At 41.2% G+C, this 26,385-nt stretch overlaps 1 protein-coding gene across 8 annotated transcripts in view; it reads left to right on the top strand.

Annotated features, from left to right (window-relative positions):
* Window positions 1-12,750: 12,750 nt before the first annotated feature.
* IL1R1 (interleukin 1 receptor type 1) overlaps window positions 12,751-26,385 on the top strand; it is a 98,353-nt gene continuing 84,718 nt past the window's right edge. For 5 of the 8 annotated variants that reach the window (XM_082426362.1, XM_082426366.1, XM_082426363.1 and 2 more), the window contains exon 1: window positions 12,751-13,225. Coding sequence is in view for 2 of the 8 variants with exons in the window: in XM_082426359.1 (XP_082282485.1) it covers window positions 17,519-17,680 (162 nt within the window). In the remaining 6 variants the exon portion in view is untranslated. Of the gene's footprint in view, window positions 13,226-17,390; window positions 17,681-26,385 lie in introns of those variants that run through there. The other 3 variants (XM_082426359.1, XM_082426358.1, XM_082426364.1) reach the window with 2 other exon arrangements.

Below are 26,385 nucleotides of genomic sequence, written 5' to 3'. Positions count from 1 at the left end.
AGTCCCAGGACTATGATATTTTGCCGGCAAAGAGTATCTTGTCCATAGGCTAGTATTTATTTACGATCAAGTGAGATTTTGCTAAGATACACTTAGAAAAGGAAACTGAGCCCAGAAAGGGAGATAACTTTATACTTAAAGCAAAGCTCCATAGAGACATTGCCTAGAATGAGCGCATTTTGGAATGAGAGCAGTTTTGAAATAAGAGACTGAGTTTTAATTGGTTTCCACCTTTTGTTTACTAAGAGGTTGATGGGGAAATAATATTTGGTGTGATGGACTTATTTGCGATTCAAGTAACTTGAGGTAGAAACTATGTCTGGATGTAGGGTCCTGTGGTTCAAACTGCCCAGCGTGGGTGGTGGTTAAAGGTGGTGGTGGCGGGTAGTGAGGGGAAGGTCAAGTGAAAAAGAAAAAAGAGCCATCATTTTACGAGACAGAAAAGAAAACAGCACCAGTCTAACTTATCTTATTGATGAAGTGAGAACACCCTGTGAAACCCTTGTGCAACAAAACAAAATGAACAAACAACACGCATAAAGCCTTGCGCAAGGTAATGCATGCTCTATGTAGGGCAGTTGATCAACTCCAGTTTTGCCACCCGGTTACCTAGAAAAAGGTATTAAGTGATCACTACCAAAATTTTAGAAAGTTCTGATGACCAACAAGGATCTACCGTATGGCACAGAAAACTGTTGTCAATATTTTGTAATAACCTATAATAGAAAAGAATATGAAAAATAATATACATATATTATATATATATATAACTGAGTAACTTTGCTGTACACTTGAAACCAACACAACATTGTAAATCAACTATCCTTTAGCTGATTTCAAAAAAATATTTTTCAATATTTCAAAAAAATAATTTTTGAAAAAGTAAAAAAAAGAAAGTTCTGTGTTGCTGGATATTGAATTTAGGAAATGACAGTATGCATAACTACATCAGAGATAAGAATATATGAGTTGGCCCCATAAATGTGGATCACTGTGTCTGTGTGTGAGGAGACGCTACATTTATACTGAAAATGATTAAGGTGACAAAATTTTTACACTTGATTGATTTCCAAAGAAATCAGTCTACAAGCCCAGCAGTGGAGCTATATAGAAGCATATTTCCTAGGATAAATATTTTATTTCACTAAGTGATAGCAGACAGTTCTCTGATACACACACACTAACACAGAGATACAAATAGATCAATGGAATAGAACAGAGATGCAAAAACAGAGGTATACACATATGGACTATTGATATCTGACAAAGTTTAAAAAGGCAATGGAGACAAGATAGTTTTTTCAACAAATTGTGCTGAAACAATTGCATAGCCATACGCAAAATAAAAGCACACCCCCCAAAAAAACTTTTGATCCATATTTCACACCATCCACAAAAAGTGTCTCAAAATGGATAATAGAACTAAATGTAAAGCCTAAAATGATAAAACTGTTAGAAGAAAATGTAAGAGAAAACGTTGGTGATCTTGGGTTAGGCAAATATATATGTGACTAAAGCACAATCCATTAAAAAAAAAGTTGATAAATTGGGCTTCATCAAAATTTTAAAAATCTGCTCTTCTGAAGACACTCAAGAGAATGAAAAGACAAGCCACAGGAAACATTTACCAATCTTATACCTGATAAAGGACTAGAATATACAGAGAACCCTCAGGATACAGTAAGAAAACAAACAATCCAATTTAAAAATGGGCAAACGATTTAAACAGATGCTTCATCCAAGAAGATGTATGAACGGAAAATAAGCACATGACAAGATGCTTAACATCATTAGTCCTCAGGGAAAAATCTGTTATAATGGCCAAAATGAAAAAGACTAACCACACCAAGTGTTGGTGAGAATGTGGAGGACAAGGAACTCTCAAACAGTGCTGGTGGGCATGTGAAATGGTACCAACACTTTGGGAAACAATTTAGTAGTTTCCCCCAAAGTTCAAAATATACCTACTATCTGATGCAGACATTTTACTCGAAAGTATTTACCCAAGAGAAATGGAAGCCCATGAAGATTGTATACAAATGTCCAGAGCAGTTTTACTTGTAATAGTCCTAAAATGGAAACTCTCCAAATGTCCAGCAACAAGTGAATGTGTGAACAAACAGTGGTACATCCGTACAATGAAATACCACTCGGCACTAAAAAGGAACCAAGTACCCATACATACTACAATATAGATGAATCTTAAAATAATTATGCAGAGTGAAAAAAGACAGACAAAAAGAGCATACATTGTATGATTCCATTCATATAAAATTCTAGAAAAGGCAAACTAATCAATACTAACAGAAAGGCAGATCAGTGGTGGTCCGGGAGGGGGAGAAGGGATGAGTTACAAAATGGTATGAGAAAATTTTAGAGGTGATGGGTATATTCATTCTTTTGATTGTGGTGATGATCTCACAGGCTTACACATATGTCAAAACTTATCGAATTTTCCACTTCACAGCTGTTTCCCAAGAGTTTAACCTTTGACCTTTATCCTCTCCCTCCACCACAGCGTCCTTTCTTATTGCCACCTCATGAACCAGGTATTTCCTCTGAAAGTCACATATGTACAGTTCTTGCACAGTAGTAGTGATGATGCCATTTTTTATAGTAATAATGGGGGAAAAACGCCCAACCCAACTTCTGTTGCGGTAGAAAGAGTTTGCAGTGATGATAAAGAATGAAGGAAAGGAAGCCAACTTCTCCACTAGGGAGAAAAATTCCACTTGTTTATATTGCTAACCCTAACCCAATAAATTCTGTTTTATCTGATGACATTTCACTACAACATAGTTTTCTTTTTTCTTTAAAAACAAGAAGACAAGAGAGAAGCAATGATTATGTTTTCATTTTTAAATTACGAAACATTTGAAGTTTTTAATGGAATAAGAGTAACATATAAAGGAGTTAAGCTAAAAAACCTGCACCCTTAACAGGTCAATTCTGCTCACAGCCACTTGTCCAGAACTAGTTGGCCCCAAGCATACCACAAGGGAGGTGGGGTAATTTGGGGGGCACGTACACATTTAATAAGCGTGCATTGCCTCTGCCTTGTCATCTCAGTGTGGGCCTCTTTCTGGGCCCTTTATTCTGTTCCCGGTCTGTTTGTATATCCTCACACCAATTCTTTAATTGCTATAGCTTTATAATAAGTTTTGATATTTGCTTTATGCAAGTGCCCTGATCTGATTTCCTTTCCCAATATTTAAAAAAAGCTATTTTTGGTCCTATCTCTTCCATTTATTTAAAACCAGACTATAAATTTCCATAAAAACTCCTGTAGGATTAAATCATTAACTGTAATCAGTTTGGAGAGGATTGAAATCTTTGTGATTACTGTTTCTCTATCAATTTACTTCAGTTTTCTTTGAGGTTTTCCATTAAAGTTGTATGATATTTTTCTACAAAGGTATTGCTTGTATTTTTGCCAGATTTATTCCTAGGTCCTTATAATTTTTGTTGCTAATAAAGATTTTACATGTACAGAAATACAACTCAGTTTTGGATAGCAGTCTTATAACCAAGAGAGTAATCTTATTTATTGCTTGAAAAATTGGAGAACTCACCCAGACTATCATTTAGGCAAAGTGTTTTCTTTGTAGAAATAGTTTATTATGTGGATTAATATTGCATGGAACTATTCAGATTTTCTATTTTTTTCTTTAGTCGGTTTTGATAAATCATATTTTTCTTGGAATTTATTCCTTTCATCTAAATTTTCAGGTTTATTGGCTTGAAATGGTTCTTGGTATTCTCTTATTTTTAGTTCTTGCCATATATATGTATCCCTGTTCATTCCTTCATTCCTAATAGTTATGATGTTTCTTTTCTTTCATCAGTTTTGCCACAGGCCTGTCAATTTTATTAGTCTTTTTTTTTTTTTGCCTGTGTGAGAGCCTTGCTGATCTGCTGTACTTTGTTTTGCTTTCCATGTCATTAATGTCTGTTCTCATATTTAATATTTTCTTCTCTTCCTTTCTTTAAATTTTTCTGTGTTCTTTTCCTAATTTCTTAAGTAGGGTGCTGAACTCATTAATTTTAACCTTTTTTCTAATATATGATCTTAAAGCTAAAAATGCTCCCTTATATACTGTTAGTTTTTTAACATACTGTTGGTTTTGATATGTAATTTTTAAAAAGTATAATTTAATTTTAAGTATATTCTAATTTCTGTTATTACCTTGAGTTAGGTAGAAGTGTATGTTTACATTTCCGAATATGTGCGTGTCTTTGTTATTCTCTCTAATTTAATTGCACTGTAGTAAGAGAATAGGGTCTGTGTCTGATACCAATAATTTGAAATTTGTTCTAAACTTATGGCCTAATTTCAGAGTCAATTTTAATAAATAGTACATGTGTCTTTTTTTAGTCAGCCTGAATATTTTTAATATTCTTTTACTCCTTACTATGTTTTGATTTCCTTTCAACTGTTTAAAACATGTATATATTTGCTTTATAGTCTATATTTGGTCATTCAATATTTGAAGGTTTTTTTCTTTTGTCAGCCTGGTTCTCTTGTTTTTTTGGGTTTTTTTTCTGTGAATGCTTAATAGCTTATGTACTTGTATGTTTTTAAATGTTTGATTGTGAAGTCATGTTTGTTTGACATCAATCAGTGGAAATTTTTTGAGGTCCATTTCTAGTCTTCCTCCAGGGAGTATTTACATTTCCCTCAGCCAGGAGACTTAGGACTACTTTAAATTGCCTTATGGCTTTTCAGAACATATAAAAGTGTGTGAAATCAGGCTCTAACCCCTCACAAAGGTGTGCCAGGAGGCATGTATTTTCATGGGAGATGATAATTCTTTGTCAACCTTCACCTAGAGACAAGACCGAGACAACCAGTTTTCTCTGCTCTTTGTCTCTGGGGTTGTCTTTTATGAGTTCATACTTCTAGAAAGTGTTTATCCTTTCTGTGTTCTATCTTTATGTGTGAGATGCTTTTAATCTTGCTCTTCATCCCATGTGGTTTAAACCTTTTTCCTGTCTATTAGCAGAGAGGTTCCTGAGTCCATTTGGTGGAAATCCCTGGTCACTGGCTTTTGATATAAGCCACTAAATACATCAATATTTGCATATAGGCATATAATTTATATTATATATGATTATATATATAATTTCAACCTTCTAGCATATAAAATGTTAATGATGACTGAACAAATAGTTTCTTTTCTTCCTACCTCTTTAGAAGAAAGATTTTTAAGGCAAAATCAAGCCAATATTCATTGGCTATTTAAAGAATCAAATGTGAAGAAACAATGAGAGTAAACGAGTTATGATGCCTGTACGGACAGGGCGAGGGGGAGTTAATAATTGTGCCTGGCGATGAGAGTTAGGGGGACATGTGAGTGTGGAGTGAGTCTGTGGGGGGAGCTGGAAGGGGTGCTCAAGTAGCCGAGTTGATTTTGTGCTGATCCCCTGTACCCTGCTAACATTGGACATACATCTCCCACGTCCTCAGGACAGAATTCCGGCCCACATCCTGCTGCCTTTGACTGCAGGGTTCCTGAAAGCAGGGTTTTCAGAGCTGTATTCTCAGGCCAGTGCAGCACTTGACACCAGTTTGCAATAGAGGAATGTTGAACAACCACAGGGGGAAGTGCCCAGGGGACAGGTAAACTTGTCCTGAGCTGGGACAGGAGCCCGGGCTGGAGATGCAATAGCACCCATCTTCCCGGAGGGGGAGGGTTGAGGCAAAGAGGTGGGAGAAGAGCCTCACTTGACTTGGCAGGTGTGATTCCTGGGGAGTCGTGGTAGCTAGAAGTTAGGAGGAAGATGAGGATTCAGAACACAGAGGACATGTTCGGAGAGGGAGACATAAAACCAGGGTAGGAGGAGATTGTTCACTGAGTCAAATGTTCCCAAAGGAAAATTTTGTTTTAGTTGTATTTATGCGGCACATTGTCTTTTTAAATAAAAGAACAAAGAAAGTTATAGATAACTAAATAATTGTATACGCCGGGCACTATTCTAAGTGCTTTACATGTATTATCTCACTTACAATTCTCCATAACACAATGAAGAACATATAAATATTGTTGCTATTTTATAGATGAAAAACCAAGGCACAGAGAGGTTGAGAAACTTGGTCAGGGCCACACAGAGCTGGGCTGTTTGCCTAGAGACAGGCCTCAGAACAATGACCTCACGTCCTAAACATAGGCCTGAGAAGCAAATGAATCATAGTCTCTGAATTTCGCAGAACCTCTTTCGGGTCATTTCACCCCATGCTTGCCTTACAGAACAGGGTGGTGGGCATGGGGAGAGGAGCCCTGTGGATAGCTCATGACCGCTGGTGTCCGGACTGCAGTTAGATCCTGGATTTTTCATTCCAGATAAGGGCCTTTCTTCTCCTGGCGATAGGAAGGGGAGAATATCATGAGAATAGCTTGTACAGAACCACCCCTTTAGACAAGAAGCACTCAGGTTTCTTAGGGAGGCAGGTGGAGGCGTCAGAAAGAATAACTTGAAAAGAAGCATCACTTAGATCAACTTTGGGGAACACGATTAGTGAGGATTTCTCCACAGTGAGGGGTTTGGGGATGAGGTAAGGAGACTGAACTGACTTTGAAGGAGAAATATTTCTTACAAAAGAACAGGGTTTGACATGGAGTAAAAAACTGAGTACAGCCTCACGAGCCCTTTGTTAACCCATAACTATGTTTAGACCTTTTTATTTTTATGATTTCTATAATTGAAACAATATTTGCAGTAAGCAGGAAAATTAATGTGTTTTTTGCTCATGAAATCTTCATCTAGGAGGATATAGGTCTAATAAACATGGGAAATGATGCTTTCTGGCTACGCGCACACACACACACACACACACACACACACGCGCGCGCGCACGCGCACACCTCCCAACGCATTTGATGATAAAGGCTGTTAAATTTAGGTGAATCAACATGCTCTGTTGATTTCCTTGCACTGGATGCAGTGGTGTTTGTGGGCCATTTGAGCGTCAGCTACAGAAGGGGCAGGAACACCTGCGTGTTCTGTTTGTAGTCACTGAGTCTGTAATGTCATATTCTATAGATTTTTAGAGTTTCTATTAGAAAGAATGCATACCTTTGGTAAAATATCTATAGCATGCAGAAAAATATAACAAAGACATCAACCCTGTATTATCAACAGTTCCTTCCTTTCCAAACAACCACTGTGAGTGCCATGGACGTGTTGCCCATTCAGACTTTTATGTTTTATTTTTAAATTTTTTCTTTATTTTTTATTTAATTATAGTCAATTTACAATGTTGTGTTAGTTTCAAAGGTACAGCAAAGTGATTCAGTTATATGTGTGTGTGTGTGTGTGTGTGTGTGTGTGTATATATATATATACACACATATATATTATTTTTCAGATTCTTTTCCATTATAGTTTATTATAAAATATTGAGTAGAGTTCCCTGTGCTACACAGTAGGTCCTTTTTGGTTATCTATTTTATATATAGTAGTGTGTATATGTTAATCCCAAACTCATAATTTATCCCTCCCCCCATTTCCTCTCATCCAGACTTTGAAAATGTAGTGTGTGGATACAGTCTTTTTTCTTTTTAAATGTAAAATGAAAGCAATAGAGTCAAGACTGTGAAAAAGGGGTAATGTGTCAGAATAGGAGGAGATATGCAGTACCTGGCACTAAAAATGATAGTTATAAAAGCCATGGAATAGCATAAAAAACCACTTGTGATGTAATGTTAAATCAGAAGAGATTACAAAGACATATGTGCCTAGAAAAAAAAGAGTAGATGGAAATATTCCAAAATGCCAATGGTGATGGGAATTCGGCTGCAAGATCATGAAGAATGTTTAAGTCTTTTCTTTTTTCCTTCTTATCTTCTGTATCGTGGTTATATTTTCCATAACAAACTATTTTAAAAATCTGTACTCATTGGAATGTTTTGAACCTTCCTACAAACTTAGTGACACTAGTTAACTTGTGTCAAAGAACAACCAAAGACAGTGTTTTCATGTAAAATTTAATGGCACAGTAAGTCGGGCACATTTATTGGGCTGTTACTCATATTTAGAACTTGACACATAGTAAATATATCATCTTCCCTTATTAAAAAACAGTGACTTCCACATTCACTGAAAGAGCTGAAAACCGCACCCAAAGTTCACAGATATATACAGTGAGACTCTGTGAATAGAGTAACTAAGAAAGGTGTTGAAGTTTGCAGATCTGAATTCTAGTTTTGGATTTGTCCCTACTGGCCCTGGTTTCCTGTTTCAGCATCTCTGGGGTAGAGTCTACGGTAGGGTCCCTCGGCCTGATGGCTTCCAGGTGTACAGATATCAATCCCCTCGACCTATGGGCAGGGTGGAGGGCTTGGCTGGTCTTCTCTGGCCAAGAGCAGCCCTTGTTCTCACTTTCTCTGAGTGCCATGGTGGGAGAACATTTGGAAGACATTGCTCTGGAGGACAATCTCGAGAGTGACCGCCCTCCTTGTATGAGAAGTTATGCTTCTACCAGGGCAGCTGAATTCGCAGTCTACCATCGCACTTAGGGTTCACAGAGGACATCCTAGTCAATTGAGGCCCTGACATTTGTTTGGTTTTGTCCTCCACCCATGCTTTTTCTTTTTGTGTGCCTTGTCCTGTACTTACAAAATGAGGTTTGGGAAGTAAGAATAGGACTTTAGATTTGTCTCTTGTTACAGTACCTATTGTTAGATTTGGCCATGGCTCCATCCTCATAGGATCTTTTGGGATCCTGATTTGCTCACTCCGTGAATTCAAAGTCCATTTTAAGTGCTGGTCTCCCATCACGTGGTGAGCTGGGCCCTCATGTTGTAGAACTCACTCTGCAGCTCCCAATTCCCTTCCCAATCTCCGGCTTGGGTTTGTGGCCCTCTGTTGTCCTGCACTTGTGACCCCTGGAAATATTACCATTTCCACACTCTCTGGGGTTTTTTTGCCCATGCTTACTTGGTAATTTTTTTTGGCTTCAGATTTCAGTTTTGCTTTTTAATCCTGAATTTGCTTTTTTTGGCAGGGGGGGAATATATCCCTTCCAACCACCCCTTACCTCCTCTACTCTTGACTTGCTGTAGCTGGAGGGTGACCGTGAACTTGTCCACATCCATCCTAGCTGCCTCTTTCCTGGGAGGGACCAAGTATGGCACCCGAGGTTGTCCACTGGTGACCACTCTTCACATTACCCCATTTGTCATGGAGTATGGGCATTTAGGAGAGTGTCCAACTCTACTAAGTGTATTCTTCATCTTGCTCACAAGAAAGAGGTTTGAAATGCTTTCATGAAATCCTGATTCATTAAATTCACAGTATTCTGCCTAATCTCCACCTCTCTAACCCCATCGAATACAAGATTAAATGAGCTTCACCAGACTTGGTTCATTCTTAGTCACTTCATGCTTTCTCTTAGTGATCATGGCTTCATTGAGTGCTAAAGACGATCGCTGTAATAATTCATCTAGAATCTTTCCTGTTCACTAATCTGGGCTTGCACAGCCCCTCAGACCCAGTGATGGATGTGGGAGCTGTCTGGTGGTAGGCAGTATTAAGGGTTAAGTATTAAGTATTCTCCTAAGAGGCTTGGTAGGAAGCTGGAAGACAGAGTGTGACTTAGTGGTCTGGGAGAGTCATGGAGATGATCTGTTTATGTGTCATTGCCTGGAACAGGGGTGAAATCAGCAAGATCCTCCCGGGGCATAACCAAAAGGTCACAAGGCAGCCATTGTGTATAGCACGTTAACTCTTTAGCTGAAAGGGACAAGGGTTAAACTAACAAAATGTGCCCCTGGAAGGCACTTCAGAGAACATTTAGATCAGTGCTCCTGAAACTTTACCGCTCACACGAGTCACGTGGGGAACCTTATTAAAATGCCGATTCTGATTCAGTCGTTCTGGGGTGGGGCCTGAGAGTCTACATTTCTAGTGCATTCCTTGATGATGTCTCAGGCCTGTGGGCACACTTTGTGTAGCAAGGATTTAGATTATACTGTATTTTTTTCCAGATGTAGAAACTGAAGTGCAGAGAGGCAAAGAGGTTTCCCTAAAGCCACATCCATGAAGTTAGAGCAGGCTCTTTCATCCAGGTCTCCTGGGGCCCAGGTCTAACTACAAAATTAATTACCAAATTGCTGGACCTAGTAAAGCAGGGTTTACCACCCTTTCTTAAGGACCCGTAGTACGTGGCAGGACAGGCAAGGTCAGATTCCAGGTGTGGACATGCTTGCCTGAAGGCACACACATGCACACATATGCACATGCATGCACACACACGCACACACACGTTGTATGTGCTTTGCATTCTCCTTTCTCATCGATTATGATGTGTAGGAAACACATGGATTAAGGAAACACATGGAGCAATGGGTTACAGTCACATTAAAGATATTCTTAAATGCAGATCCATTCTGAATGTGTAAACTTTTCCATAAAAATATTACGGGAAAATATATGAGTTATTTCTGACCTATTAAGTATAAATACAGATCTCTGACCTATTAAGTATAAATACAGATGGAGTTCTGCAAAGACCATGTCGCTGATAAAATCGCATCATAATGACGTCTTCTGAGAGTTTCCATGGTAAAAGCTGCGGGCTTGGCTCAGTGAGTGCTATGCTCCGGACTTTGTAAAGGACATTGGAGTTTGGAGATTTTCCATGAACTTCTGGTACTGAATTTTTATTGCCAACCGTGACAATTTGTTTTCCCTGAACTCTGCCGGGGAGGACTAAGCAACTGACAAAACCCAGGCAGGAGTGTGTGTGTGTGCATGTGTGTGCGTGTGTGTCTCCTTGTTGAGAAGCGGGAAAGAGGAAGGGAGACGTTGTCTGGAGTGGAAAAGAGGGTCAGAAAAATCCTGGAAACAAAATCTTTCCTCTCCACTAAATGTTCAGTAAAGATAAACTGATTAGGGAAAACTTGGGAAAACAAACTCCTATTTTGGGGCAAATACCTAGGGTGGGTTAAGCCTGCTAGTGTCTTGTCCATGGCCTCCCTATCAACTGGGTAGTAAGTTTCTTGGGGACAAAAGCTGGGTCTTCCTGATCTTTTGTTGTTGTTCTTCTTCTTCCAAAGAGCATTGAGAGGGTCTTGCCTTCAGTGGAAGCCAGAAGCATCTTCAGTGAAATATCATTCACCTTCCAGCGTTAGTAGCACCTGGCCAGCAACGTGGGAGGTGCTAGTGTGTTTCTAAGGATCTAAAGGCTCAGACCAGCAAGGCTGCCCCTGGAGCTGGGGGTGGATTAGGCCCCCGAAAGCCTCTGCTACTCCACATTGGAGGAAGGGTGGAAAGTTCCCCCAGCCCCCGACATTTGAGGGTATCTCCGCTTTTTCAGTGAGGTTATGTCTTTAGCAGTCTGTTGACACACCAGATGGCCTAGGCCTGAATAGTCACGTGATAGGTAGGCTAAAAATGTCAGCAAAACCTCTACAGGAATGTTACCTTAACCTCAAGACCATTCTGCTTATTCTTAACGTTGAAAGTCCTATCTACCGCTCAGGTGGAAACATTTGATCTCTCAATTAAAGCTCATTAGTCTACCAATTGGTCACAGCTACTTGTAATCATTTAGCATGGGAAAACATTCTGGGAGGCCCTCTGGAAAGGATACCGAGAAGGGTGAGGAAATTGCACTCTCCCTGAGTACATACTCTCTGTTCACAAATATTGATAAATAGCACAGGTCCCTGGAAAGACTCAAAGAGCAAGGCCAGGTTGGGCTCCACCCTGCCTGGCTGAGGGAATCTTGGGGAAAGTACTTACCTTTTCCATGCCTCAGTTGCCTTATCTGTAAAATGGGCTTAAAGAATTTACAGTTCCTAGAAAAACGCGATACATAAGAAGTGCCCACCCTTGCTGTCTCTCTGTTATTATCATGGAGAGAAGATTGGATTCAGAGCAGGCAGCGTCGCCCCAGGGTGCAGTAGGGGGCATGCGTGAGTGAACCTTGGTGAAGACCGGAAGTGCGGGGCGGGGGACGAAGAGGAGGGGGAGCGTTGTGCGTGTTGTGACATCACGTTCAAGAGGAGAAGGGGAGACGGGGCAGGCTGGTGGCTGCAGAGCACGTGCAAACACAGGTTTGAACGTTGTCTTCTGGAGAGAGTGGTGCCCCATCCAGGTTGGCGCGGGGGGTTCTTTTAAAGGGCAGTGGGGAAAGGCGGACAGGTATGCGGAGGTAGCTGCGGGAGGGCCTTGGATGCCGGGAGAGGAGCTTTGGCCATTTTGGTCCTTGCGCTGCAGACTCTGAGTACGGCTCTGATAGGCGCGGCCCGTGCTGTGTTGAGAACATGAACCTGGATGCCGGGCGCAGGAGGGGCCGTGAGAGAAAACAGAAGAGGGATTCGGCTGCACAGTCCTCTCGGGGATGGGCCAGGCTGCCGCGAATGGAAGCCAGAGGCTCTGGCTACATTTCCCCGAATCCTCCCTGCCCTGATGGATTTTGAGCCCAGGGGTGACCCTTGGGTCTCCTCGCCTCCAGCATGCTGAGAAGAGATCCCTGCAGTGTCCCCAGGGCACATGGCAGGGGCGGTGGGCACAGTAGGAAGAGGCCCTGCGTCTGAAACATGCAAAGACCTGAATGAAAGGTCCTGCAGCATCGCCAGGAGCTCCCATCTGTGGATGTCATTACAAGAGGCTTGGGAGGTTGGCAGAAGAGGGAGGGCATAGGAGAACCCAGGCCTGGCCTGGACTGGACTGGTCCAGATTCTGATGACAGAAACTGTGACAGATGGGACGTCTGTGGGCCAGCCTTGCCCAGGTTTATGGCTCAGTCATTTGAGAAGAGAGACGCAGCCTGTGGACTGTTCGGAGTGAGTTCTCCGTGGAGAGTGTGGTATTTCGAAAGGGCTTGGCACGTTTTCTGAATGCTTCTGGCTGCCTGCCGGGCTCAGAGTTTCCTGTTTCTAGTTCCCCACATGTGTCACAGCTGAGGATTAAAGCCCTAAGAGGCATCACCAGAGCCCACTTTCTCCTTTCTCTCAGCCTCTGCGCAGCTGGGTCTCCTGACAAAGCTGTGAGACGTCCCTCTCCTACGTACAGACCAGACCCAAAGCTCTTTGGGAAAGAAAAACGCAATTAGCAACTCCATCCCGGGCTGACTTCTAAATGCACTTTTGTTTTTAATAACCACCGTCAAACTCAGCGGGCTCCAACCAGGGAAAGAAACCCTGCGGGCTGACCCTGACTTACCACCTCCCTTGGGGCCAGCCGTTCCCAAAGCCTCCAACCATAAGGAAAGGGGACGGTAAGATGATTGATTTGCACTTTGGTTTTCGTTTCTGTATTTTTTTCCCCTCCTTTTCCCTTTGTTTAGTTATACACTGATGAAGTATTTAAGAGGGGCAAATGGAATCTGATAAAACTGACAATGTCATGCTGTTTGTTGAGACAAGATTTGAAGGATTTCTTGGAGTTATGTGGCTCTGTAGGCATATTTAACCCTAAGTGTGTCTGTGAGCCCTATTAAAAGATCACCTATGATTACATATGTTTTATTCCATGGAAGATTTACTACGAAATATGTGGGAGATATATTTTACGACTATATACTACCTATAAGTCATCAATAGTTATGTGTCTTTTGGTAAATCACGAGGTTTAACTGAAGGATATTATAAAGTCCTTTTAAAATGTTGTAGTAGATGTTAGAATTAAGACATTTTATGACTTTCCTTTAAGCTTCTACAGTTCTAGAGGGGCATAACCTGGGCCCGTGTTTGGGTGAAGGCATTGCATTGCTATAAACAGACATCACCGATTGCACTTAAAATTATAATATATTGTATTAGCAAGATTTGTGCATGCTTCCTTCCATAAGAGCTTACAATGGAATCTTTTTTCTTTTTAACATCTTTATTGGAGTATAATTGCTTTACAGTGGTGTGTTAGTTTCTGCTTTATAACAAAGTGAATCAGCTATACATATAACATATATCCCCATATCCCCTCCCTCTTGCGCCTCCCTCCCTCCCACCCTCCCTCTCCCACCCCTCTAGGTGGTCACAAAGCACAGAGCTGATCTCCCTGTGCTATGTGGCTGCTTCCCACTAGCTATCTATTTTACATTTGGTAGTGTATATATGTCCATGCCACTCTCTCACTTCGTCCCAGCTTACCCTTCCCCCTCCCCGTGTCCTCAAGCCCATTCTCTATGTCTGTATCTTTATTCCTGTCCTGCCCCTATGTTCTTCAGAAACTTTTTTTTTTTTTTTAGATTCCATATATATGTGTTAGCATACGGTATTTGTTTTTCTCTTTCTGACTTACTTCACTCTGTATGACAGACTCTAACTCAATCCACCTCACTACAAATAACTCCATTTCGTTTCTTTTTATGGCTGAGTAATATTCCATTGTATATGTGTGCCACATCTTCTTTATCCATTCATGTGTCAATGGACACTTAGGTTGCTTCCATGTCCTGGCTATTGTAAATAGAGCTGCAATGAACATTGTGGTACATGACTCTTTCTGAATTATGGTTTTCCCAGGGTATATGCCCAATAGTGGGATTGCTGGGTCATATGGTAGTTCTATTTTTAGTTTTTTAAGGACCCTCCATGCTGTTCTCCATAGTGGCTGTATCAATTTACATTCCCACAAACAGTGCAAGAGGGTTCCCTTTTCTCCACACCTTCTCCAGCATTTATTGTCTGTAGATTTTTTGATGATGGCCATTCTGACTGGTGTGAGGTGATACCTCATTGTATTTTTGATGTGCACTTCTCTAATGATTAGTGATGTTGAGCATCCTTTCATGTTTTTGTTGGCAATCTGTATATCTTCTTTGGAGAAATGTCTATTTAGGTCTTCTGCCCATTTTTGGATTGGGTTGTTTGTTTTTTTGATATTGAAGCTGCATGAGCTGCTTGTATATTTTGGAGATTAATCCTTTGCCCATTGCTTCATTTGCAAATATTTTCTCCCATTCTGAGGGTTTTCTTTTCATCTTGTTTATGTTTTCCTTTGCTGTGCAAAAGCTTTTAAGTTTCATTAGGTCCCATTTATTTTTGTTTTTATTTCCATTTCTCTAGGAGGTGGATCAAAAAGGATCTTGCTGTGATTTATGTCACAGAGTGTTCTGCCTATGTTTTCCTCTAAGAGTTTTATAGTGCCTGGCCTTACATTTAGGTCTTTAATCTATTTTGAGTTTATTTTTGTGTATGGTGTTAGGGAGTGTTCTAATTTCATTCTTTTACTTGTAGCTGTCCAGTTTTCCCAGCACCACTTACTGAAGAGGCTGTCTTTTCTCCATTGTATATTCTTGCCTCCTTTATCAAAAATAAGGTGACCATATGTGCATGGGTTTATCTCTGGGCTTTCGAACCTGTTCCATTGATCTCTATTTCTGTTTTTGTGCCAGTACCATACTGTCTTGATTACTGTAGCTTTGTAATATAGTCTGAAGTCCGGGAGCCTGATTCCTCCAGCTCCATTTTTCTTTCTGAAGATTGCTTTGGCTATTCGGGGTCTTTTGTATTACCATACAAATTGTAAATTTTTTGTTCTAGTTCTGTGAAAAATGCCATTGGTAGTTTGATGGGTATTGCATTGAATCTGTAGATTGCTTTGGGTAGTAGAGTCATTTTCACAGTGTTGATTCTTCCAATCCAAGAACATGGTATATCTCTCCATCTGTTTGTAACGTCTTTAATTTCTTTCATCAGTGTCTTATAGTTTTCTGCATACAGGTCTTTTGTCTCCTTGGGTAGGTTTATTCCTAGGTATTTTATTCTTTTTGTTGCAATGATAAATGGGAGTGTTTCCTTAAATTCTCGTTCAGATTTTTCATCATTAGTGTATAGGAATGCAGGAGATTTCTGTGCATTAATTTTGTATCCTGCAACTTTACCAAATTCATTGATTAGCTCTAGGAGTTTTCTGGTAGCATCTTTAGCATTCTCTATGTATAGTATCATGTCATCTGCAAACAGTGACAGCTTTAATTCTTCTTTTCCGATTTAAATTCCTTTTATTTCTTTTTCTCCTCTGATTGCTGTGGCTAAAACTTCCAAAATTATGTTGAATAATAGTGGTGAGAGTGGACAACCTTGTCTTGTTCCTGATCTTAGAGGAAATGGTTTCAGTTTTTCACCACTGAGAACGATGTTGGTTGTGGGTTTGTCATATATGGCCTTTATTATGTTGAGGTAAGTTCCCTGTATGCCTACTTTCTGGAGGGTTTTTATCATAAATGGGTGTTGAATTTTGTCAAAAGCTTAAACCATTAACCAGACTCATCAAGAAAAAAAGGGAGTAGACTCAAATCAATAGAATTAGAAATGAAAAAGGAGAAGTAACAACTGACACTGCAGAAATACAAAGGATCATGAGAGATTACTACAAGCAACTATATGCCAGTAAAATGGACAACCTGGAAGAAATGAACAAATTCTTAGAAAAGCACAACCTTCCAAGACTGAACCAGGAAGAAATAGAAAATATAAAGAGACCAATGACAAGCACTGAAATTGAGACTGTGATTAAAAATCTTCCAACAAACAAAAGCCCAGGACCAGATGGCTTCAGAGGCGAATTCTATCAAACATTTAGACAAGAACTAACACCTATCCTTCTCAAACTCTTCCAAAATATAGCAGAGGGAGGAACACTCCCAAACTCATTCTACGAGGCCACCATCACCCTGATGCCAAAACCGGACAGAGATGTCACAAAGAAAGAAAACTACAGGCCAATATCACTGATGAACATAGATGCAAAAATCCTCAACAAAATATTAGCAAACAGAATCCAACAACATTAAAAGGATCATACACCATGATCAAGTGGCATTTACCCCAGGAATGCAAGGATTCTTCAATATATGCAAATCAATCAGTGTGATAAACCATATTAACAAATTGAAGGAGAAAAACCATATGATCATCTCAATAGATACAATGGAATCTTAAAAGCTTGAGCATGGTTGTTGTTGCTGTTTGTTTTTATTTTTATTGGGCTCTGAAAACTTGGTCCCTTTGCTGGGCCTAGGGAATCACTCAGACACTAGGACTGGCCATCACCCCCAGAGCAGAGGCCTGTATAGCTCAGGGAGCCCTGGTCAGCCAGCACTGTTTTGAGCATGCTTTTTCAGAGGCTTTGAAAATGTTACATCTGGAGTTGCAAGGAAGACTGTTGGCTCTCAGGGTTTGGTCAACATTGCCTTGTATTTCTTATTGGACACCCTTGACCACCCTTGTCCAATTTCTTATTGGACACCATTGCCTTGTATTTCTTATTGGACACCCTTGACCACCCTGACCTTGTCCTCTTATTGGACACCCTTGACCTCATTATGTCCTATAATAAGGTTGTTGTGTGAAAGAATAAGAAAATGGGACAGAATCTGAGATATTAAAGAAAGGAAGGAAGAAAACAAAAATGAGGTTAACCATTCAATTCAATTCAACTTAAAACTTCCTCTTGCTCTTATGCCAAGTGTGACTTTGCACTGTGGTTGTGAGGGTGTGAAGGGCTGGATGGTGGGAAGGACATTTCAAAAGGTGCAGTGAGTGACTAACTGGTTTGGTGAATCACCATGTCCACCCACAGGCGACTGGAGGCCACCATGTGTGTGCTGGAGGCTGGGGGGAAATCTGTGCTCACGGGAAACGTGTGGATAGTTGGGGAAAGGGAGGACACATACCATCTGGAAGGAGTAGGGATGCTTCTCGAGATGAATTTGATCTTCCTAATAGTGGTGATGAATTTTATTTTATTTTTATTTATTTATTTAAAAATGTATTTTTTAGAGTTTCTTCAACATTTATTCCAATTTGCTTTATATTATTATACTTCTAATAGTTTTTCACAGTTATTTAAATTTAAAAGTTAACTTATAAATTAGTGCATTTTATTTTTTTAAAATTTTTACTGGAGTATAGTTGATTTAATGTTGTGTTAGTTTCAGGTGTATAGCAGAGTGAATCAGTTATACATATATCCACTCTTTTTTAGATTCTTTTCCCATATAGGTCATTACAGAGTGTTGAGTAGAGTTCCCTGTGCTATACGGTAGGTTCTTATTATCTATTTTATATATAGTTGTGTGTATATGTCAATCCCAATCTCCCAACTTATCCCTCTCCCCTCCTTCCCCCCAGTAACTATAAGTTTGTTTTCTACATCTGTGGCTCTATTTCTGCTTTGTAAATAAGTTCATTTGTAACCTTTTTAAGATTACACATATAAGTGATATCATATGATAAAAAGGTATTTTTTATTGAAGTATTGTTGATTTAGAATGTTTCAGGTGTACAGCAAAGTGGTTCAGTTATACACATATGTCTATTCTTTTTAAGATTCTTTTCCACTATTGGTTATTACAAGATATCCAGTATAGTTCTCTGTGCTATACAGTAGGACATTGTTGATTATCTATTTTATATATAGTAGTGTGTATCTGTTAATCCCAAATTCCCAGTTTATCTCTTCCCCCCCCTTTCCCCTTTGGTAACCATAAGTTTTTTTTCTATGTAAGTCTATTACTGTTTTGTAAATAAGTTCATTTGTATCATTTTTTTTTAAGATTCCACATATAAGTGATATAATATGATATTTGTCTTTCTCTGTCTGACTTCACATAGTATGATAATCTCTAGGTCCATCCATGTTGCTGCAAATGGCATTATTTCATTCTTTTCTTATGGCTAAGTAATAGTCCATTGTATAAATATACCACATCTTTATCCATTCATCTGTCGACGAGTAGTGATAAATTCTAAAAGATGCTTATGGCCTGTCTCTACTCAACATTCAGTTGTTTTTTAAAAAAATTTATTTAATTTATTTATTATTTTTGGCTGCGTTGGGTCTTCGTTGCTGCACTCTGGCTTTCTCTAGTTGCGGCGAGCTGGGGCTACTCTTTGGTGCGCTGAGCAGGCTTTTCATTGCGGTGGCTTCTCTTGTTGTGGAGCGTGGGCTCTAGGCGCGTGGGCTTCAGTAGTTGTGGCGCGTGGGCTTCAGTAGTTGTGGCTTGAGGGCTCTAGAGCGCAGGCTCAGTAGTTGTGGTGCACAGGCTTAGTTGCTCCGCGGCATGTGGGATGTTCCCGGACCAGGGCTCGAACCTGTGTCCACTGCATTGGCAGGCGGACTCCCAACCACTGCGCCACCAGGGAAGTCCCAACATTCAGTTTTTAATCTTAACCTACAAACCCTTTTGGGCACTGTTAACATGCTGAGGAGAGAAATTCCACAGGCGAGGTCATGGAGTGGCTAGGATCCACTTCTAAAATATAACCTTTAAAAACGTACACAGACAGCACATGCTCATGGTCAAAAATAAAATTAAAAAAGAATACATAGAGATAAATGAAAAAGGTGAAACGTAAAAACCTAACATTGTGAGATAAATACTGTTAGCATTTTGGTGGGTATGGTTTTCTCTGAACACATTTACATTTTTGAAAAAACATGCTTGTACTGTACGTGATGTTTTATCACCTGCTTTTCCCTTTCAGCAATGTGCTGTGAGCGTTTGGCCATGCTAATGAATTTCTTCCTACAAAAGCTTTTTAATCACATTACACAGATGATTTGTTAAATCATGTTGGTATATTTGATTTTTTTCTTTTCTATTATTAACATTCCCCAAACTAACGTTCCTATAGGGAAACCTATGCATCTCTTCCTGATTATTTCCTTGGAATAAATTCCCAGAGGTCAAAGGGCACGAGCATATTTGAAGCTCTTGCTTCTGTTACTAAATTTTTCTAGGAAAGCACTAGTCATGTATACTCCCTCCAGTAGTGTATGGACACCCTTTTCTCACACTTTCACCAGCACTGGGTTTTTCACCTTTTTTTTTTTTTCTAAAGTGTACTAATCTGATAACTGGCCAAGAGTGTTTTGTTGTCTTAATTTGCTTCAAGGACACTTTTTGTGAAACCTTCTGGCTTCCCATTCTGCCCCTTTGGGTTCCGCTTCTTGTCTTTTTTTGGTTACATTATCAAAACAATCCTCTCTCACAGTAACTTTTGCCAACCTAATTTCTGAGGCCTTTGACCTCATTTGATGTGTCTCAGCAAGTCCGCCCAGAGTGTGTGGGAGTCGAATGCTTTTGCTCTGACTTTTTAATTTACCATTTGAGCAACTGAGGGCAAACCTCAGTCTTTATGATTTTATCTCCTTTTATCTCTACAATTTAGAGGTAAGGACTGACTTTCCGCTCCACCACATGATCCGACTGGGAAGATAAAGAGAAAAGCTAGAGGAATGTTCTTTAAATAGAAAGAAAGTAAAAATACCAAATGGTACTATTACTAGTGTTAATATGAAGTTTATTTATAGCCTCACCTTATAGAGTATCTAGTTTTGGGAGAGCTGGGTGCTGGCATTTTGACAATGTCTTCTAATTCTAAACTTGGAAAGTTGTGCGTGTTACAACATGTTTCTTGGTTCCCAGGTTCAGTAGCACATGGACATACTTTAGATTAAAAACAGGTTTTATTTTGTTGCCTATCTATCTCATCTGCACATGGGATAATATGCCATTCTTCTCATATTGCGTTTTCACCATCCACTTGCTTTACTCTGATCCCCAGTGAGAGCTTCTGAAAGGTAGGGACTGATTTTATGTGTTTCTCTCTCTCCTGGGCCTGGTTTGGGGTCTGACACCCTGTGAGGGCTTGATGAACGTTTCTCGCATGAGTCAGCGGAAGGGAGCTAGGAACCTTTTTACCCAACTCTGCAGGGAAATGAATATCCCCAAAAGGAATTACAGAGGATTTAAAAATGGAGCTTTATCTGGGGCATATTGATTGTTTCCTTGGTTTAGTTTAGTGTGGGTTGGTTTCTGTTTCTACTGAGTAAGACTTTAATGCTCTTAATGGATGTTAAGCAAATGAATACAAACCCAGGGTAGAATCAGGAAAATGGAGATCGCAGCTTTTGTAAGTGCAAGTCCCATGGACTTGGCATGTATGGAAAGCTTTGCAGGAGGTACAGGGTTTCACTCTGACCCTCAGCTCAGTGGTCGGTTGTTAAAATTGGGATCAAATGAACATTTAGCAATGGTTTGAACCTGGTATTGAATAAGTAACGATGATGGCAAATGACCAATAGAGCACTTTCTATGTGTGAGACCTGGTTCTAAGTGCCCTGCGTACGAGGTAGTCTTTATTATTATCTTACTTTGCAGACTAAGAAATGTAAGTGCAGGGACGTGATTTGCCTAAAGTCACATCAGTACTTAGTGCACAACTGGGATTCATGACACGGTCTCATTCTAGGGAGAATAAATGAATAAAAACACATAGTTTGTGTGCTTTTGAATAGATAACGCACAGTTTAAAAGGCTTTAAAAAGGTTATTCAGCAAAGTCTTTCCCTCTTTCTCACCAGTAGGTTGATAGTTAATAGTTTCTTCCACCTCTTTGACACTGTATTAGTCAGGGCTCTCTCTCTGGAGAACCAATAGGAGATAGATATATATGTAGATATGTAGGTATCGATATAGCTATATCAGTCTCCTCTTGGTTATATATGTGTCTATCTGTCTCTATGTATCTGTCTAGGAATAGACTTATTATAAGGTGTGGATTGGCTTATGCCATCACGGAGACTTGAGAAGTCCCAGGATCTGCCGCCTACAAGCTGTAGACCAAGGAAAGCAGATGGTGTAGTTAGAAGGTAGAGAGTTAGAGAACAATGGTGTAGACACCTGTCTAGTCTGAAGGCCTAAGAACCAGGAGTGCCAAGGGCAGGAGAAGATCGACATCCTCACGCAAGTTGTCAGGCAGAGTTAATTCAACCTTCCTCTGCCTTTTTGCTCTATTTAGGCCCCCAAAGGATTGGATGGAGCCGATCCACACTGGGGAGGGCCATTTGCTTTACTCAGTTCACCAATTCAGGTGCTAATCTCTTCCAGAAACACCCTCACAGACACACCAGCTATCTGGGCATCCAATGGTCCAGTCCAGTTGACACATAAAATTAATCATCACACATGCCAATGATGTACACTCATCTGTACCTGGTTCCAAATCTGTATCTAACGAGCTGCTTTTTAACCTTTTGCTGACTAATAAGTTGTTTGCAGTCTTTTGCTATTACAACCAATGTTGCAATGAATAACAAACAGCCATGCCTGTGTCATTTTGCAGAAGTGCTAGCAAGCGTATTTGTTGGCTAAATTCCTAGAAGTGGCACTGCTGGGTCAGAGGCTTGTGTGCATTTGTGATTTGCCCACCCACCTCCCATCAGGTTATAACAGTTAACACCTCTGCCAGGAATGTTTGAGAAAATGTTTCTCCACACGTCTGCCGACACAGTATGCTAGCAAACTGTTTTTTTTTTGTTTTTTTTAGCTTTGGTGATCTTATGGGGGAAGAGGTTAACTCAGTGTGTTTTCGAATTTTTCATATCTCATATCATAGCTGAGGGGTTTTTTTAGACTATTTTTTTATTTTTTAAAATTTTTATTGGAATGCAGTTGATTTATGATGTTGTGTTAGTTTCAGGTGTACAGCAAAGTGAATCAGTTATACATATACATATATCCACTCTTTTTTAGATTCTTTGCCCATATAGGTCATTGCAGAATACTGAGACGAGTTCCCTGTGCTATAAAGTAGGTCCTTATTAGTTATCTATTTTATATATAGTAATATGTATATGTCAAGCCCAATCTCCTAATTTATCCACTCCCCCTTATCTCCTGGTAACCATAAGTTTGTTTTCTACATCCATGACACTACTTCTGTTCTGTAAATAAGTTCATTTGTACCCTTTTTTTAAGATACCACATATAAACGATATCATGTGTTTGTCTTTCTGTGTCTGACTTACTTCACTCAGTATGACAATCTCTAGGTCCATCCATGTCACTGCAAATGGCAATATTCCATCCTTTTTTATGGCTGAGTAATATTCCGTTGTATACATGTACCACATCTTCTTTATCCATTCCTCTGTTGATGGACATTTAGGTTGCTTCCATGTCCTGGCTATTGTAAATAGTGCTTCAATGAACACTGGGGTGTGTGTATCTTTTTGAATTATGGTTTTCTCCTGGTATATGCCCAGGAGTGGGATTGCTGGGTCATATGGTAGTTCTATTTAGACTTTATTTTTTAAGAGCAGTTTTAAGTTTACAGCAAAATTGAGAGGAAGGTATGGAGATTTCCCCCTGCCCCACATGTGTATAACCTGCTCCATTATCAGTATGCCCCCCTCCCCAGAGGGATACATTCGGTACAACTGATGAACCTACACTGACACATCATTATCACCCGAAGTCCATAGTTTACCTCAGGGTTCACGCTTGGTGTGGTACATTCTGTGTTTAGACAAATATAGAATGACGTGTATGCATCATTACAGTATCATACAGAGTATTTTCACTGCCCTAGAAGTCCTCTGTGCTCTGCCTGTTCGTCCCTCCTCCCACCCGCCCCCTGGCAACTACCGATCTTTTTATTGTCTCTATAATTTCACCTCTTCAGAATGTCATATAATTGGAATCATACACTATGCAGCCTTTTCAGATTGGCTTCTTTTGCTTAGTATTATGCATTGAAGGTTTCATCATGTCTTATCATGGCTTGATAGCTCATTTCTCTTTAGCACTGAATAATATTCCATTGTCTGGATGGACCACTGGTGATTTATCCATTCCCCTACTGAATGATATCTTGGTTGCTTCCAAGTTTTGACAGTTATTAATAAAGCTTCTATAAACATCCATGTGCAGGTTTTTGTGTGGATATAAGTTTTCGACTCCTTTGGGCAAATACCAAGGAGAGTGATTGCAGGATCGTACTGTAAGAGTATGTTTAGTTTGGTGAGAAACTGTCAGACTGTCTTCCAAAGTGGCTGCACTGTTTTGCACCCCCTGCAGCAGTGAATGAGGGTCCCGGGCGCTCCACGTCCTTGACAGCATCTGCCATCAGTGCTGTGGATTTTGGCCGTTCTAATGGGTGTGTAGTGGCATTGAGATTGTTTTAAAACCGGCTGTGATCATCACGATTGTTTTTTAAGCCTCGTGGGTGTGCAGCCATGGGACGCTGCAGTAGGGCAGGGCACACAGAGGGGCCGGGCAGTAGCCCGAGTCGAGTGTGTGATGAGCGTCGTGAAAGACACAGACAGCTGCTGAGACAGTGGCTAAGGGGCTGGGTCTATGTTACCTGGTGATGGGGGGTCCTTGTGAGGAGGCGTGAGGTCTGAGGCAGAGGGAACAGCGGCATTTGAGCCCTGCAGGGGGGGCAGGAGAAGGTCTGTATGTGGGGGGCCGAGTGAGTGAGAGGGAGCTTGGAGATGGAGATGGGGCCAGATCACGGTGGTGTAGACAGAGATGGGGCCAGATCATGGTGGTGTAGACAGAGATGGGGCCAGATCACGGTGGTGTAGACAGAGATGGGGCCAGATCACGGTGGTGTAGACAGAGATGGGGCCAGATCACGGTGGTGTAGACAGAGATGGGGCCAGATCACGGTGGTGTAGACAGAGATGGGGCCAGATCACGGTGGTGTAGACAGAGATGGGGCCAGATCACGGTGGTGTAGACAGAGATGGGGCCAGATCACGGTGGTGTAGACAGAGATGGGGCCAGATCACGGTGGTGTAGACAGAGATGGGGCCAGATCACGGTGGTGTAGACAGAGATGGGGCCATGGTAAGGAGCTTGGGTTTTATTCTGAACTTCCCAGTCACAGGCTGGGGAGATGGTGCCAGAGTGTGTACAGTCTTACCTCCCAGACCACGAGTGTTCACCTATGTGATATTAGGGAAGCCCAATCCCTGTGCCCAAGCACTGTGGGACGTCGTTGTATTTACCACGAGAGATGGTGGCAGGGCGGACATTTCCACAGGGCTGGCACGCAGGACACTGTGCTGTCTCGCCCAGCCCTGAATTCCTGGGTGTGTGACAAGCGACAGGCGCTTTGCCTGAACGTGGTTGTGGAGACATTCCACAGGCACGCACTCTGCCTCTCCCAGGCATGAAACTAGGTGTACAAAGGGCATTCTCGCTCATCCCCTCGAGCTTTGCTAAATTAACTGAGGGTTTTGAGAAATGATTCAGGAGTGTCCAGCCCGGGCTGAGCTCTGTGCTCGGTGCTTCCAGTATTGAGAGGAGGAGGAGGTGGAGGAGGACGGGAAAACACAGAGGAAGAAAGTGAGCAGCGGCTTCTTACTTTCTTACTTACAGTTTCGAGACAGAATTAATGTCAGTGATCAAAAGGTAGGTGGAGGGGGCAGCAAAGAGGCCCAGTCGCTTCTGGTTCCAGATGAGAACTCGGGCCTTGCAGACCACTGCGGGGACCTGTTTGGTGCTGGGGAGTCCATGGGGCTGGAGCTTCTCTTATAGCCTTCTCCGGAGGTGCAGGTAGGGGGTTCCTTCTATCTTTAGAGGTGAAGAATCAAGAGCTTTCCTCAAGGCCACGGGGTGGGCCAAGGATGGAGCTGGGACTAGCCCCTGATTCTGAGCTCTTTGAGGACGCTCTCCAAGCATCCCCAAAAGAGCAAAATTCCTCAGCCTCATCGTTGGGGAAGGCCTGGAGGAGAGGCTCTCTCTCTTCCCCACATCCTCTTTCACTTTGGCCCCTCTGGTTCCATTATTATGGGGCTGCTTGGCTTCCGAGCCTGTAGCATTGGCAGGGCCCTGCAGAAGGGCTGGACCACACCCTCACGTGCCTGATGGTTAAGGCTCTAAGCCAAGAGGTGCTTCTATCTTGTGAAGAAACATAGGGGACCGAGGTCAAGTATTGTTGGTTGGGCTCTCAGGCCCCTATCTAGGGCACAACTGGTCATTTGTGGCCAGAGCAGAGTGGGGATTAGCGCGCGCGTGCGTGTATGTGCAGGTGGTGTGTCTGGATGAAGGCTTCAGGACCTGCCGGCCCAGAAGACGTGTTCAGGGATGCAGGTTTCCATGGAGATAGGACCACCTGGGCAGGAAGTGGGACAGCTGTGAGATCAGTTAACACCTCAGCTAGCTTTGCTTCCTGGTCCAGGGAGAAGAGGGCAGGGTTTGCTCCGGAGGAGAAGGGACTCCACAGATGAGTTCCAGATGCTCAACTCAGACAGAGTGGCCCAATCCAACACAACATGGGGTGGGGTTGGCACTTGTCCAGTGATAATGATAAGGAGGTAAAAGAGGCAGCCAAAGGAATACTTACAAGGCAGCCAAAGGAATACTTACAAAGGAGAAGTCCAGAAACATATTTATAAAACTTGAACGGCATCTATGCTAATTGCAATTAAAATAAATATTTTAGGATTCATAGATTTTCAGGCTCTTGGTTTTCCATTATCTGTGTTCAATCTGTTCATGACAATGACTAACATTTCAGTGAGAATATTAGCAAGTTGGATGTCTGAAGGCTTCAGACATTCTCCGAATCAATGAACAAATGAACGGTGATGTTGCTATAGAACTAGGCGATGGCGTGATTTTGTCTTTTGTGGAGGT

The sequence above is a fragment of the Balaenoptera physalus genome (genome assembly GCF_965194825.1).
Source record: "Balaenoptera physalus genome assembly, chromosome: 15".
Lineage (NCBI taxonomy): Eukaryota > Metazoa > Chordata > Mammalia > Artiodactyla > Balaenopteridae > Balaenoptera > Balaenoptera physalus.
The sequence above is the reverse complement of the archived record's forward strand: the minus strand, read 5'-3'. Positions and strand labels throughout refer to the sequence as shown.